General features: G+C 35.3%; 1 protein-coding gene across 1 annotated transcript in view; it reads left to right on the top strand.

Moving 5' to 3' along the window:
* The first annotated feature begins 222 nt into the window (after positions 1-222).
* The window catches only part of SPI1 (Spi-1 proto-oncogene), a 30,463-nt gene continuing 12,694 nt past the window's right edge, over positions 223-17,991 (top strand). Inside the window, exon 1 of the mRNA XM_015818655.1 lies at positions 223-415. Coding sequence (XP_015674141.1) covers positions 371-415 — 45 coding nt within the window. The 5' untranslated portion in view covers positions 223-370. The remainder of the gene's footprint in view (positions 416-17,991) is intronic.

Below are 17,991 nucleotides of genomic sequence, written 5' to 3'. Positions count from 1 at the left end.
CAGCTTGGCGACACACTTCCTGTTATAAGGCCACAGCTCCTTGAAATGAGATTTATGCAAACTTGGCTATTCTGATGTCACACTGGGCTGTAACAGTTTGAAGACTATCTATGCTCTACAGAGGCTTGGAGAAATCAGGAACTTACGATACATCTAAAGAAAGACCTCACCTTAGAATTCTTGAGAGAAACTATAAAAAGTGATTAAGCCCAGAAATTAAAAAAAACCCAAAACCTTAATCACTACAAAGGGTCTTCAAGGAATCCCAGGAATTTTGTTTCATGTTTTTATTTTTTTTCTTTCGTTTGATGTCTTTTCAAAAAGCTGGATAACTCAAATTAGAATATTAGTTCACAAAGAAATTGGCTGAATGTTACAGGCTTGCAAAATGGAAGGCTTTTCCCTCATTTCCCCTGTGAGTATGTGAATTAATTATGGTTTTGCCTTTCTGCCTTTGCCAACGGAATTGATTTGCTGTTGAAGATTGCTGTATTTCTGGTACTCATAATTCTTAAAAGTTTTTGTGATGGTGCCTATTGAATGGGAAGTTAGTATTTCCTCTCTGATAGTCTTTATCTCTGTCTGTTTTCACTGATAAGGCGCTATTATTATTTTAAGGCTTTAGTAAGTTGGTAAAGTTTATTAAGAAATCTGGCTTTGTGGTTGAAACACACATTTATGGGTTCATAATATCTGGCTGTAACATGAAGGGTAGCAAATAGGTATGGCCAGTCTATCCATTTATCTCCCAACTCAGTTTTCTCAGCAATTTCAATTTAGGATAAAAAAAAGAAACAATTTCCCTGCCCAGATTAATTGAATGGAATATTCAGGATAATTTTTGTTGGTTAAAAAATGAAATGCTAGAATACTGTAACAATCTAGAGTCTGGACTCTTCCTTTTCTGAAGATATCCCATTTACTGAATCAATTAATACGGCAGCTTTATCGTTTTCAAAGACTATTTCACATATAAATTTAATTGAGAAACATGTATATATTTGATCAAAAGCAAGAGGTAGATTCTACAAGTGCTTGATATAGCCGAGAAACAATCAGACAGAACTATGTCTCATTGTAATCTATTCATCCCATTTCTAAAGACAATTTCTTAAGAGCTAGTTCAGTCATGGATCATGTTTTCTTGTAAATAATGGTGCATCTTTTTTCAGGTTATTCTATAAACTTTGATTTATCTTATGGTTTGATATTTAATGGAATGATTAACCAAGAGCAGCAGAGTAAATGAGCATACATCATGTATTCAATTTGCATGTTTAGTTATAGATGGAAGTGTTTGATATTACTTAGGATGTGAGTAAAACAAGATAACTATTGTTTTGAAAAGGCCATGAAAATTATCGTTCTCTATGGCCATGGTCTTAAGACATTTACTTCTGAGTAAATCCCCTTACTTGGACCTTTAATTTGAGTAAGATGGTAAGTTTACGTTATAACTGATTTTGCTATGCAAATCCTATCTCCCTATACCTAATATTTAATTATAGTATGTTGAGATATGGGTGTATTTCATGAATATTAAGAACCAGGAAAATATTGTGCACATGCATGATTCTTCATGTTGTCTATATTTTTGTTTGAGTGGTCTTGTCTTTCTGAGTATTTTTGTATGTAATCTTAGTACTGAAACTATATCTATATGCTCACTTATAGTTTCTTCCAACTTAAGTAGTATGTGTGTGTATTTTAATATGGCATTGTAGCATGGAATTTAACAAAAATATACATGCATTTTCTTCCAACTTAAGTAGTGTATGTACTGTAAATATGGCACTGTAGAATGGAATTTAATAAAAAAATGTACATGCAGTTAAGTTTAAAGTTTTCATTGTCTTTACAAATATGAAATAGTTAAGGGCTTTTTTGTATATCACCCTTCAAAACAGATGAGAGCACAATTCTTTGTCATATTCTCAGATGTCTTAGCGAACAGGAAGATTATACACTAAACCAATTAAGCCAGTATTGTAATGTCTTTCTATCCTGATATTAAATTCAGATCCTTCCTGTATCAAAATGTGGAATGACTGTTACCAAGCTCACATTAACCACCATTCCAATATATAAGGGTGTTATATCTACTGAGAGGGCAGTCCCAAAGAATAATAATGAAAATATGGGAATTTATCTGCCTGGTTAATTTGTCTAATGAACAATCTTATTTCATTCCCAATCTCCATCTCCTTGCAGTTTTATAAATGTTTACATAGCTCCTGGACTGCATACTCATACAGTATATGGTATTCATTTCTATGTCTTTAGATTTGTGCAATTTAGGTCTAATCGAATTTAGATCTCATCTAATTTTTATTTGATTTGGAAAACAGATCTGTTCAAATCAAATCCAGATGGAACAATATATATTAGACTTACATGATTTGAAATATATATCTAGTGAATATGCAATATTCAGTCTAGTTAGATATAAACCTGTGGCATCTGTATTAATATGGAGATAAATGATTGTTTCACCATTTTGAAGAAATGTAAACTTTTTTTATTGAATGTTATGCCTCGATGAATATTTACCGGTAAATTGCATTGAATGAATTGGGACTTACTTTCTGGTAAATATGCTTAGTTTAGGCTGTGAGAAAGAAGCCTTGGCCAAAATGGAATTTAAGTAGTATCTTTTAAAATGTGTATTTCTTTTTCATCTTTTAAGTGTAAATCTTCAAACTTCTTATAATGTTTACAAGCTCCTCATTACTTCATCTCCTATTATAGAAATGTAGCCAGAAAGAATTTTTAAAAAACAGAAATTATATTATTGATGGTCATCAGTCAGCCAGATGTTTAGACTGGATTTGGCTCTTCTATCCACCTATTGAGTTTTTCCCAAGGATTTGGGATAAGGAGATGTTGCTGTTTAATGATATTAAAGGTAATCATTGCAGAATGTAAGCTGTTCCAAATAAGGCTGCCTTTTGCAATTGACAATTATTACTATTGGTCAGAAAGAGCTCAACAACAACTACAACAAAAACTGATATATTTACAGTACTCTGGTTGATTGCATAGTCAGCCAGATGTTTAGACTGGATTTGGCCCTTCTATCCACCTATCGAGTATTTGATTAACACCTGTGATAAGGAGATTATTATTATTATCTGTTCGCAACAATCTGAAGTCACAGCTGCCAATTCTTTAGCTGGTGTTGGCCTTCATACACATTGAGTTCTCTCCAATAACCTAGGATGTCATAAATATGCACATCCAAGCAGTGTGATCTTTTGCAATTGGCAGACAGAAATTTTGTCAATGCACAGATTTTCTAAGTGCTTACCAAGATTTTTTTGGTATGGCACTCACTGTGCTGATTACCACTGGGACCACCATGGCTGGTTTACACCATAATCTTTCAATTTCTGTTTTCAGATTTTGATATTTTATGCTGTTCTCCAATTCCTTATCTTCGGTTCTGCTACCCTGGCATTATCACATCATTTATCCTCACTTTTTTCTTTTTGACCACAGTTATATCTGGTGTGTATTGAGCCAAGACTTTATCAGTCTGTATTCGGAAATCCCACAATGTTTTAAATTGCTCTTTTTTTTTTTTTTTTTTTTTTTTTACTATTTTTCAACTATATGTTCCCAGCAATTTCTGCTTCTTTGCACAATCTGCACTTTTGATGATTTTTTTCAATTCTGGCCTTGACTGCATTAATTTGAATAGTTTGTTCTTGCTTAACCTTAAACCTTCCGTTTCTTTTCACAATGTTCCAGTTGTACGCTATTGCCAGGTTTTATTTTTATCCACTTTCCCTTTCAATCTTTTGTAGAAGTTGATCATGTAATGTTTTTCCTTGCCAGCATTCTGTTCATGTTTTTATTACATTATTTCAATATTCTTTTTTTTTGTTTCCTGTACATTTAGTAAGTTCCAATTTTTAACTTTCATCAATGCTTGTTCTTGGCTGTCTTTTACATAATTAGCCAACAATGCATGCTTTTCTTCTTGTACAATTTTTGTTAATAATAATAATTATTACGTTATTCCATTCACCCACTCACACTTGTTGCTATTTGTGAATGGCTGCCCTCAGGGATATTCAGCATACTCAAGTGCATGCCAGGGGTTAAAACTTTATGTTTATATGTCTATCTGGTACACATGTAGAAATGACAATCCATGTAATTCTAAAATGTAATGCTAAAAATTATACATAGCTTGATACTGAAAATATAATATTCTATGGATAACAAGTCTTTATGCAGTGAAAACCTAGAACATTATTGCTGAGAAGACATACACTTATTAAAAATATGCAAATATAATACTGTTCAAGGATGGCTGCTTCCGTACTAACCGAGATGACCAGAAAATCAAGTTTCCATCCTTTGCATTTTAAAAACAGCATAAAGAAGAAAGGGAGGAAGCCCCTCTTTTTGGCATATTCTTTCTGAAGTAGAAAGTTATTACCGAAAGGGAAAAATTGTGGCTTCTCAGTTTAGAAAAAAATCCTTAAACTACGGAAGGGTTTATAGAATTATGAATGGTGCAATGCTAATGGACAGCTGTATTTCACTCTCATAACACCACATCTTAGGTTATCCAATGAAAATGATTAGCAATAATATGTTCTTATTTTCTATTGAGATAAGTGACCCAGTTGGCTTTAAAGTTAAGAGTGAGTTTGGAAGTTATCGCTATTTGAAATATGAGAAATATAATTCCGCTGGACCTTTAGTTTTAGAATAATATTAAAGAGATTTGCCTGTTTAAGACTAATTGGAATGAGTTTACTAATTTTGCAAAATAAATATAAATGTATTTAGCCCGCATTAGGAGATTCACATAGGCTAATTTTATCAGATTTCATTATTTTATAACATATATTTAACTGTATAGACTCTAGACTAAGGTAGTTTGAGACAATTGCTTTAATCATACATTGTGCGATGCTGTTGGTAGGTTATATAGTCTTCTTTAGAAAAACAAGTTCTTCCTCACATATGTATGTATGTATGTATTTATTTTAAGAACATATGCAGCTACCTATATATACCATGCTCCTGAGCAGCTCATAGCAACCAATAAAAACAACACAAAAATACATTGTATCCTTCCCATCAAGATGCCAAAACCACCCATATTGTTGACTGTGACTCAACCTCATCCTAGCCTAATGTTTCAAGAAAGTGTTTAGGTGTTCATGGTCTTCTGGAAGATTAAAAGCATAGGGACCCCCAAAGTCTTAGGTGTGAAGCTATTTCAAAGGGCTAGGGTGGCTATAGACAAGCCATGCCTCCAAGGTCCCATTGGGTTCCACTTATTGTCACTCTGGAAGATAGTCACGATCAGGATACATTAGCATAAATAACAATGTCTTGTGGTGGTCTCTGCAGACTCTGTTTTATGTTAGTGTTGCCATGTTTCATAATCTGATATTTCATAATAGAAATCTGTTATGATTATATGATTATATGAAATAGCTCTCACAGATTACCTTTATATAAGTACAAAATGAAAGTAGGTTTGTCAAATTATTATCATCATCATTTTCATGGTCAACATGGCTATCCTAATACTTTATACAGAATGGCTACCCAGAACTCTAAGACAACTTGTCCTCAACCTTTCATCTGCCACTTCTGATCGTAATTACTCAACATTAGAACCATGTTTTGTGTGACTTTAAGGTGTGAAATACATAGGATGACCAATAAAATAGACTTACCATAGTTTAAAAAATACCTACACAAAAATAAGTCTGTTCCAAAAATCCGGGAGAGGGGGACCAGAAAAATTGCTCATCCTATTAGACCATTTCTTTAAAACATTAAGGGAGTAATTCCTATCCACTAAAGCGTTATCTTCTCTTTAACAACTGTAGAACACAGAGAAATTTAACCAGTACAATTCATCCTGAAATTGGGATACAGGAACTGGCTGTGGTTTGCTTACCCAGTTGTATTTAATAAGCCACAAATGGTTGGGTTTGCACAATTACACAAAAGGCATCTTTTTGTAACATAGTGGTAAGGAACTCTTGGTGGATCAGACAATGGTCTCATGGAAGTAGGGTGAGATCTACCATGTTCAGGGATATTTTCCACATTTCTCTGGCCATCTGTCTTCTTCTTCCGGGACATAAATCTCTTCATTCCCACAGACTGTCTCTGGATTCACCATATTAATGGTCAATTATTTAGCACAATATTATATTTTAACATACGGTACTTGGGTGTGATATTTAGTTTTCTTGCTTCAAACATAAAAATACTTTAAGATTGCTCTGGCTGGAAGAATCTACACAATAATGCCTAGTGATTATAAGGTGAATCTCTGATGAAGTTTTCTAGATTTTTCTCCTGCTGTCTTATTATCTTTAATTGAAACCATTTTAAATTAAGTAGTTGATTTTCTCATAGACTTGTTAATATTCACCTGGAATCTACATGGTTTCATGAGATCATCCTTTTCTTCAGCACCAATATTTTAAATTGATTGATTGAATGATAGTAGTTTTGGGCAGTTTCTAGAAGATGATATGCCTATAAAAGGAAAATGAAATGCTTCTGGTGTATCGGTACTAAATCAGGAGCTTGGGAATCTGCCTTGTAGATAGAAAAAAACCCCCCACCTTTTCGACATGCTGGTCAAATTAAAAGCACAGTGATATAAAATGAAATATTTAAAACTAATGGTAGAATACAAATAAAATGAATAAACAAACCTCATCACTTCCGAATTTGGTAAAGTAGATACTGTAGGCTTATGAAAGAACATTTAACATTATCTTCCAACCCTTTCTTAAAACCATACAGTTATTTTGTAATTCTTTCCAAGGAAATGAGGTTAGGCCTGTCCGTTAAACCAGCCTCAGCTGCACATCACGGGAGGTATTTCTGAATCATCTACTAGAGAACATTTATATTATAATAAAATAGGATTTATTTCTGAAATAATGTGAACTACATTTATTATATATATATATATATAGTTGGTTAATTTCCTTCAGTGACCTTCAAAATTGGTTGATCAGCTCCCTACAATAAACTTATGGACTGGTTATATATATACTGTACATGAGAATTTACTACATATAAATCAACATTTAAATATCTTTCTTATGCTAATTTTCATCTATTAAGAAATTCTTGAATATTAGTTTAATAATAGCAACTTTTCATCACCAGTATTTGTACTTTTTCATCAGTATAAAGAATTAAACAGATACTGTAATCATAGTAAAAATCTGAGGTAACGATGTTGTTTCTGAGTTCTATAAACTCCCAGGATTTGAAATGGACACCTAACATCAGAACCATCATTAAAAAGGCACAACAAAGAATGTTCTTCTTGCATCAGCTCAGAAAGTTCAGACTGCCCGAGGAGCTGTTGATACAGTTTAATGGAGGAATTACTGAGTCTGCCATTTGTTCTTCTATAACTGTCTGGATTGGTATAGCAACCAAATAGGACAGGTATAGACTTCAACGGATAGTTAGGACTGCAAAAAAAAAATAAATCACCCTGCCTTCCATTGAGGACCTGTATACTGCACAGGTCAGAAAGAGGGCTGATAAAATATCTACAGACCCCTCACATCATGGACATAAACTGCTTGAACTCCTCCCCTCAGGACGCTGCTCTAGGATATTGCATGTCAAAATAACTAGACACAAAGACAGCTTTTTCCCCTCGTGCCATCATTCCGCTGAGAACTTAATTCCCACAGTACTGTCTTATGTCTAAGGATATTTACCCATGTAGTATGGCTGTATTATTATTATTATCCTTCTCATCTTTTCCACTATCTTCTTCTATTGGTATCTTACGATTATACTCCTTTGTTGTTTGTATGTATACTGAGAGTTTATGCACCGGACACAAATTTCTTGTGTGTCCAATCACACTTGGCCAATAAAATATAAAATATTCTATTCTAAAGTAATTTATTCATTGATAAAATTCTAGGGCAGCCTTTCCTAACATAGTCACATCTAGATATACTGTAGTTTACTGATTTTCTCACTTGGCTAGGAATTTTGAGAACTCAGAATAATACAGAATAACAGAGTTGGAAGGGACCGTGGAGGACTTCTAATTCCAATTTATCCAATTCCAATTTATCTAATTCCAATTTAATTGGGGGCACCAAGCAAGAAAAACAGGATTCAATAGATCCAAGCTGTGGGTACTAGAACTAATTATTTAGGGACAGGATTTGTTAGAAGATTTATACAAGACTGAGTTTTGTATCATAGTTCAAAGGGAGGTAAAGAGGTACCCAAAAACTTTTCCTACTACTACCAGGATCCCTGTTCATGGGATTTAATTTTTTTTATTTTTAAAAAAATGGCAAATAGTCATGGCAAAACAAAACATCTGTTTTTACCATCACTGAGTTTCCAAGCTCTGCATAAGTCTGGTTAGATCAGGATTTGTCAGCCGTGGCAACTTCCAAATGTGCAGACAAACTAAAAATGGCAGGATTTGCAACTAATTGTTTTATTTGAAATAAGACTCACTTCTCTGGATAAAAGAAAAATAACTAGGAAGGTGAAAATTAACTTCATGGGCTAGAAGAGATTGTGAAGAGAAACCTAACCAGTTTGGTATAGAATAGATTAAATGGATGTGTTGTGAATACGTAGCCTCTCTATTGCTTCAGTTTTGTAAAAGTGCCCATAATATGCTTTCAAGTTTCAAACCAAAATCTAGATCTACTTTCCCTGCTTCATGCATTTAAGAGGAACCTTAATCAATACTGTCATGTTCTGGCCCAGAGGTAGTTTATTATTCCAATGTATATAGCATTTTAAAGACTGGATCATAATTTAAGACCTTTCTCATAAGAAAAGACTATCTCACAGGTCCAAGATGTTTCTGCTCCTCAGCAAGAGGAATAATAAGAAATCCTTTTTTAAAAAAACCAAAAAGTGAAAAGTGTTAAACTTTAAAACAACATATGAACAGCAATACCTGTCATAGACAATTTTTGTTGTCAAGGAAGTTTCTTTTATGTGAGAAAGGTATAATGACTCCTCATACCAGAATTGCAGGGGCATCATAACTGAACTGAATCTGGGGAACAGTTCAGGAAGTTGGTGCAACAATTTGAGGCCAAAAACCACACTAACAAACATTTATTTTGTAATAGAAAAAAGAAAGTAAAATCACAAAGATAACAGAGGAGACCCAGAAACAAAATTGTTATTTCAACAGGAGACCTTCTGGATAGAGTATATTCTTCAAATACTATGCCCTTTCATACCATGAATGGCAGATGGCACTTCGTTACTTATGGTAAAAGCTAAAAGGATAAAGGGATCTGGGTCAAGCTAACCTTTCCATTTCAGTTGCATTATTCTTTAAATGCAAACAGGAGTGGTTAAATAGGTCAGATATTTACTGGATAGGGGGAAAAGAATGCAAGCCTTTTCTTCCTGACAACTGCCTAATGAAAATCATTCCTCCCAGAAGACAGCTGCCACAAAGAAGGGGTGTGTGTGTGTGTGAACCTATTTTGCAAAACACCTGAAGGCAGGACAAGCAATGGATGGAAACTAACCAAGGAGAGAACCAACTTAGAACTAAGGAGAAATTTCCTGACAGTTGGAACAATTAATCACTTGTCTCCAGAAGTTGTGGGTGTTCCAACACCGGAGGTTTTTAAGAAGAGATTGGACAACATTTGGATTAGAAGACCTCCAAGGTCCCTTCCAACTCTGTTATTCTGTTATTTTGTTAATTTCTCATTATATTTGTTGTGAAAGGAAAATTCCAGCTATTTTAAGTATATAAGAAAACTTCTGTTGGATTAGACCAGGGGTAGGCAACCTTGGCTCTTTTATGACTCGTGGACTTCAACTCTCAGAATTCCTGAGCCAGCTATGCTGGCTCAGGAATTCTGGGAGTTGAAGTCCACGAGTCATAAAAGAGCCAAGGCTGCCTACCCCTGGATAAGACCAATATCCAGTTAATTAAATGTTCTTCAACAGTAGTCAGCTAGGTCTCTGGGAGTCTGTGGCAGACATATTGCTGTTTGGTTGTTTGCTGGTTTAATGTAATACTTCTTGATGAAATGAAGGCCAGTAATGCCAATATTATTCTAGGCTGGAAATTAGCAGTGCAAATCATGTCACTTGTTGCCTATTGGCATATGTTTTGGAAATATTCATAAATAGGGATATATTAAAAAAATTGTCTATCAGGCCTATGATCTTTCAAGAAGTTCACTGAAGAGTTTAGTTTGTTAGATTAATTTCTAGGATGTTTGCCTCCTATACAGTACTGAGAACATAGCATATAAAACATGATATAGTTATGTTAGCTCCATATCATATTTTCAAATAAAAACAATAGGCTCGGTGCCTACAAACATTTCAAGGGCCTGTGAAAAAGTTTTAAATTATAAAAATGTGAAAAGTAACAGTAAAATAAAAAAAATGTATCTCCTAAAATTAAATACGTTTAAGATATTATTGGGGCTTTATTATGTATAAATGTACTGGGACTTGGTGAAGAATACGGAGAATTTACCTATCTGGCAAGAAAATCATAGTGGGCAGGGCCTTTGTTGTTGTGGCCCCTATTTTGTGGATCGCTTTACAACCAGAAGTTGCCTTTTGCTTTCTAATATTTTATAAAGCAAAAAGTTCTTTTTTTCCCAATAGAATTAAATAATTTGTAACATGCATCTTAGAAAGTGGTTCATTTTTATCATTATGGTGCTAAGTTCTTTTCTACTTGTCTTTATTTGTATTATTATTATTACCCTACTTTAAATCAGAATCTACCAATTTGGAAGGGTTACAAAAATTACAGAGAAAGAAACAAATATTCTGATTCTTATATTCATTTGATAAATTACAATATTTTTAACAATGCAAACTAGAGTATTATTATTTTGCACAATATACTATTTTGCCCTTTTTTTCTCAAATGATATCTCCATACCAGGATGATCCGTTTTTGAAAGCAAAGGATTTGCTGAGTGCGCTAGACCAGAGGTCCCCAATCTTTTGAGCGCCAGGGACCCGTTCTGTGGAGAGAGGTTTTTCTGCGGACCGGAGGGGGCGTGGCTTCATGTACTGCCTGCATCCCACAGATGGGGCTTTGGTTGTTTGCACAGACCAGTTTCTGGCATGCCGCGGCCCGGTGCCGGTCCACGGACCAGGGATTGGGGACCCCCATGCTAGGCAAGCAGACTTATGACACACTGGACCTCTGAATTAGCTACTACTAATTTCAGAAGTATTATGTCCCAATAATCCAAACGTTCAGAATATGCAAACTGCAACTTCACATTTTCTGTAGATCCAACAGCAAATAGAACTTCAATACCATTAGCTTGAGCTACATTGTCCTATTGCTTTGCTTCCTCTGATTACATGATGCTGTTCAAAGAGAAAATACATATCTTTCTCCAGTATACTTCCTGATAGTACACTTTAAGTTTTGGCATTAAAAGCCTCTATCTGGATGAGCCCATATAATCTACAACAACTGACCACAAAGCCATTAAAAGAAAGCAGCAAGCAACATAAAGACTCCTTTCCAATTTCCATTTCTTTGATTTTTTCAGGAACAAATGAGTTTTTCTTCCAACATAACATAAACACCAACAGAAAAAAAAAAACTAGGCAACATCTTGAAGAAAAATAAGTTGCAATATGTAATAGATATAAGCAAACAGTCTGGTTCTGAAGATGCAATCTTTTGGAAAACTCTATTTTTATTCTTAGGCCATATTGATTTCCAGACCATTTTTGAAGTGGTCCCAAAGCTTTCAAGAAATAAATCATCTAGAATAGGAAGGGGATCTCAGTGTTGCAAACTATTTTAGGGAAGTTTGTAGAGTACTGAGTTGGCATGGTCTGGAAAGACAATTGACTCTTTCATCTCCAGAATTAGGTATTTTAGAAATCTATATATTTAGACTAAAATCCATACCGTATAATTTGACTGGCACTGATTATTTTCACAGTAAATCCCTGTCAACAGTTTATGATGGCTTTTCCTATGTGGAGTATTCATATTGTGTTGGAGTAGAACTCTTTCATCTGTCAAGCTAATGGTAAAAAGGACTCTAGGTTGGAACAAGCTATTTTGGAATTTGGTCCATATGCTCAGTAAAAATCAGCACATCATAGCATCATGGAAGAACGTAAAGATATCTTGGAAACCATTTAATCCATCCCTCTGAGCAGTTGAATTCTTTCTTAACAGCATCCTGACAGATGGCAATCAGCTTCTGATTATTTTGTGTCCTGACTTGTGGATCAACTTTGAAGATTTCTGCCCCGTTTTCTTATGCGAAAAACCTTCAGATATTTGGAAGAAATCTATTGTATACTTTCAACGCTCTTCAGGCTAAGCATACTTGACACCTTCAACTATTCCTCAGAGGTTTTTCCTTTCAGATCACTTATCAGTTTAGTTGCTCTCCAAAATAAAAAGGGACCCAAAAACTTACTGGAAATGGTTTCAGTTTCTATGGCTTTTACTGATCTTTTAAGGATTAAAAAAAATGCCTCAGTGATTTCAGATTAAGGGCATTGTCTGGAAACCAGCTTTTCTACCTTCCATTTCTTCTGATTCCAGTATAAAATAATCTGAGATTAATGAGGTTGTTTTGACTGTAGATTTGTTCTCCATCTTCCATTTTTCAATTCTTCTCATTTCTGTGACAGCTTAGTAAATGGAACAGGGAGAAGGTGAATACAAAGTAATTAGCAATAGACCAGCTGGAATTATCTGGTCTGGTCTGCATGTGTATTTGTTCATGGCCTATCAATTTCAGAGAGGGACACTGCCTTGAAATGGAAGTTCCCTGACCATGAAACTGAACTTTATGCAGAACTTAATGCAGGCTCTGGTTCCAATTTTGTGTAATCAACAAGGGTCTCATCTCCACCAAAACACCAACTCAGGTGTTTTGGATTTATTTCTACTCATCAGAAGCCTTGGTGCATAATTAAGATCATCATCTAAGCAATGTATTTGACAGCAAGTCTAGAAAAATATCTGGACTACTAAAAGAGACGCTATCACCTAACACATCATAGTCTCTCAGGTGCTTCATAATGCCTCTTCTTGAAGTCCCGGCTTGGCAGGTATACATAGTTCACAATGCATGGTCTGTGGATTGCATTTCATTTCTTTGATAATAAGATTTACAGGTCAAGTAGGATATCTAACACTGAATTTTGAATGAACTACAGAAGCAAAATAAAACCCACTTCCAACTATAATCAGGAGTTTTAAAAAATCTTACAGTTCCTTTCGGTGAAAGTAGAAGTGCATTGTAATGGAAGATAAACTATATTTTAAGAATATATATGTATTAAAATAATATATATTTTGGCACAAAAGATACTTTTGAGAGCAGTTAACAGAATTTCATTTTTAATCTATGCCAGTGGGCCCACAGTAAAAAATGACAATAAAGGTTATCTTATCTAAATAATATCTGAGTTGTATTGAAGCCCAATTCTGTTTCCAAATTAATGTGATGTGAAAGTGATCTCAGATAAGATCTTTTGATTTCAATGGGGATATCTTAAGTTGTCTTCATAGGATTGTAGTGATATGGACATATTAGATATTTTTTCCTCCTCTATGTATTTGGCCTTTTGGCCTTTTAAATTACTTTAGGATGGATTTTGTTTGTTTATATATTTTAAAATGTGATAGTAAGAAAACCCCACTTGGAGCAATAGAAGGGGATTGTTCTACAGTATTTCTTTGGCATAACATTTCTAAGGATTTGGTGAAAACATAAACAGAGAACAGGACGTTCTATGACTATTGTTGACTACATACAGGGGAAACTCTTTTTTGCTTGTTTATTTCTATCTGCCTTATCCACAAATGCAAATATATTAATGTCTATCCAGAACTGTGGAATGGGGAGGGTCTCTTTCCAATACACAATCCTTATATGTCCATTTAGCAAAGGCAAAAGGAATTAATTAAATTAATATGTCACCCATCTCACTATCCAAAGTGACTCCGAATTATACAGAGCTTTCTCTTCAGTTGTAAACTGTCCAAATGTCTGACAAAATCTTCTGTAGCTTGGTGTGAAGGCTTTTAAATGCAAGGAAAGACAAAACTCCTTGTCTCCAGAGTCACACATTCAATCTGATTCTGGAAGCATCAGGCTTCCAATGACTCATAAATAGCTGTTATAATTATTTGTAGAGCCTCCAATACTGCTCTTGCTGCAACTATGTTCCTTGGAATTGCTAATGTCTGTCTGCAAGGTCTTTATAAAGATTGCCAGGGTCAATGGAAGTAGTAGAAGTGTAGACCATGATTCAAGGAAGAATCTAATTGATACTACAGATTTTCCAGAGATGAATCATTCAATCCATTTGGTGGTTTAGTTTTTTTCCACCAGAGTGCTTATTGCTTTCAGACAGCTGTGAATGCTAAAAACCCAGGTCATATTCAGTGAGATATTTAAGCTTCATGGCAGTAAACAAGTCACAGAAAGCAAGCAACATCCCATTCAGAGCTCACACAAGGAAAGGTTTTCCTGGACCATATTTCTGGATACATTATGATACTATCATCCAACAACAGTGGATACTGCTTTGTAATGCATTTGTTGCTGCCAAAGTTTAAGCAGAACTTCCTCAGATTGTTGAGAATTAGTCTATCTCAGAGGAGATGTTACCAACATACATGGATTTCTCTTTCAAAAACTTGAGAGGGAATGAGGAGAATCTGTTGAATTTATCCAGGCATTTCCCACCCTCTTAGCCCAGTACATGCGCAGTGAAGATTACAGTCACTTCTGTCGTCTTTCAAAGGACTTTTCCTAAATGATCTGACCCAAATGAATTCACATCCTTTCCAGATCAGAGCTGCTCATTTAAGTATTTGCTTATTCACAATTTATTCACAGCTGCTGTCTGCTTGTAGCACCCAGATTCTCCTTTCTATCCTGAACAGAACCTTTGAGGCATTTTAAGTGGCTTATATAAGCCATGATCAGTGCTTCAGGCTACTGCTTTGACATGTTAAATACAGTGGAAGTGACTGCAGCCCAAGCAACTTCATTAGCTTTCTATGTGAATTTCTGCAACAATTGGTATACTAGCACTATTCTTACTAATTAGAATTTAGAGAGGGAATAATTTAGAGGCTTGAAATGAAACCCCAGAAATCTCCAAAGGCAGAGATAAACAAATTGCATTGGGTGGCCTGGAAATAAGACAGTCAGTTTCTCCCAAAGTTAAGGAACAGCTCTGCATATTTGAGCCAATTGTAATTTGATCTGTTCCACTTATAAGAGCTACTGGCTTTGCAAACTCTTGGTAGAGAGAGGGAAAGACATTTTTCCTCTCTTGTTTTCCACTGGCTTGATGCCAAGTTAGAGGAGCTTCAGTGCTCTCTGGGAAATGTTGTTTTCTCAAGAACCATCACTGTGCATCTGAGGTGGACATTATGAGCCATTAGAAGTCACTCTCCAAATAAAGGACTGTAGATTTCAAAGGAATTTCTAGCCAGTACTGATTAAACGCTATACTGTTGGAGCTGGTAAGGAATTAATGCAGAAGTGAACAGTTGTTGTCCAGCTACTGGTTTCTCAGAGAAGAGTCTCCATCTGTTCAGGCAGGGAGATATAAAAGTAGGTATCATATTTAGGTTTTAAAAAGAGGGCATTCCAGACAAAGTGTTGTTTTTTTAAAAAAAAAATAATGTACCATTCATAGTTGCCACACAAACATACTTTATGTATTTTTGCTCCTCTTTCGCCCTGCACACATTCTGTGCCTTAGATCTGAAAAGACAGATTCAACAAAACAGGACATTAGTAACCTGTGCACTAGCATAATGTTTGTCTTAAAAATTAAGCCATACATTTCTAAGGACGTGCAGTATATGGTTCGTTGAATCAGTTATAATTTCTCTGGTTGCTTCCACCACAAGAGCTGAGTGAGCCTGAAGCAATTGGGAGCACTTTGGGAGCAGTCGTCCTTTCAGCCCAAACCAGACAATACATTCCAATAATAAGTGAAAACTACTGGGGCTGAAGTAGTGTTTCAAACTAAAATCATTTTTTTATGCATACAATACATATAACATTTCTGTGGAAAAAAAAATCAATCTTTTACAAAGCACTGTTTATGAAAATATATCCCTCTGGCTAGGAAGACAAAGATCAAAAGAATACATTTATGAGAGCAAAGAGGCAATTGGAGTAGGAGGCCTTTGACTGAGGAGATTCCTGGTGATGAGATCAGGAATCCATTAGCCAGAAGGTCTTTCCCCTCTTTTGCAGCATTGTCCCAAGTAGATCAACAGCTGTCGCCACCCTCTGCCTTCCATTCAGCTTTTCTTTCTCCCTCTTACCTTCCAGCTAACCAGATTCATGCTGACACTCCCTTGAACCATTCCACATAGACAGACAAGATGTACAACATTACCCCTGTTTTCTTCTCAGCATTCTTTGCTGAGATATGCAGACTTTCATTTGCCATTGGATGTTGTTTATTTTTTGTATATTTGTTTATATTTTGTTTATTTATAAAATTTATAGGCTGCCATCTTACCTCAACATAACTCAGTTACCTCAACTATGTTTTGATATAATTAGGTCCAGCTAGACTGCAAATTAGAAGAAAAGACATGATGGGATGAAGAGTTGTCATGGTGTTGGCCCCCCTCATTATCTTTCAGTAACTATTATTGCTTATTTCTTATCAATAAAGTAATCTTATAAGCCAACTGCTCCCCCCCCCCCCGCCTTTTCCTTTCTTTTAGAATGGGAGGGAGGGAGGGGGGAAGGAAGGAAGGAGGGAGGGAAGGAAGGAAGGAAGGAAGGAAGGAAGGAAGGAAGGAAGGAAGGAAGGAAGGAAGGAAGGAAGGAAGTCAAAGACCTACATTGGCTGCACTAGCAAGGGGCACATAGCTAACAAGAGAAGGTGGAAAAGGTTACCTGACAGACTGTGAAGGAAGAAGAGAATGAGAAGTGGTTATGTCTGCATGCTGTAGCAGACATTCTTAGATATATAAAAATCCTGTCCAGACAGAGCTTTAAGATACAAAAAAGGAAGAATAAATATATGATAACCTTAGGGAAAGGACATTGCTCAGATTACTGCTGTGCATATTAAGAATGGGCTACATGCTGATATTTTACAAGAAGAGAAATTTGAGTTTGTCTCTTCAGACAAGAGAAGTAATTGCAAGCACAGGTCACTTACATCCCCAAAAAGATGGCACCGTAATGGGCCAAAGCCCCATGTCTCCCCTGGCAATTTTTATTTGGAATATAGCTGGATTACTTTATATGGCTGAATCCTAGACCAGCTTTCCTACTCCATGAGTAGGAATAAAGTAAACAGATGGACTTCTTTGCAGCAAAAGAAAAACTATTGCTGGATAGGTAACCAAATTTCCACCATGGGAAATATGGAAAATACGACAAAATATGGAATAACCTCTGCCTGTAGCCATTCAAGTTACCATTCAAGTTACAACCTCCCAGTGTGTGCTAGCGTTTTAATTATTAAGCTATTTTAAAATTTTATTTTAAAAATCTCTATGCAGAATTTCAGGGCTAAAAAAGATCTCCTAAAACAACCTGCAGTTCTTCTCCTAATACAAAATCTTGTATTAAAATTCCAATCTATAGAACCACATCTAATCCATGCCTTTGGAATGGCCACGTGCCATTCATCTACTTTTTGTATAGAATGCAGGTATCAGTGACAAATACTTCATTCCTGATCCATACTTTTGTATTCATATGTCTTTTTCTCCATATTTCTTTAGACCTGAGATGTAGCTATCATTTTTACAGTCAAAACAACTTCAGCCCCTATCCAGTGTAGGCAGTCAGGCGCAATACTAGTGAGGTTTCTCAGACTTTGAAGAGGTTTTAGCTATCGATTTATTTAAGTAATATTTTGTAATAATGATTATCAGCTACAACTTTTTAAAGAAGAATAAAACAATTAAAGCCACCCATTTTGCAACCAAGCATTTCCTGGTAAATG

This window comes from Protobothrops mucrosquamatus, unplaced genomic scaffold (assembly GCF_001527695.2).
Source record: "Protobothrops mucrosquamatus isolate PMUCROS unplaced genomic scaffold, P.Mucros_1.0 scaffold775, whole genome shotgun sequence".
In the NCBI taxonomy this organism is placed as follows: Eukaryota; Metazoa; Chordata; class Lepidosauria; order Squamata; family Viperidae; genus Protobothrops; species Protobothrops mucrosquamatus.
This window is presented reverse-complemented; position numbering and strand designations above follow the sequence as displayed.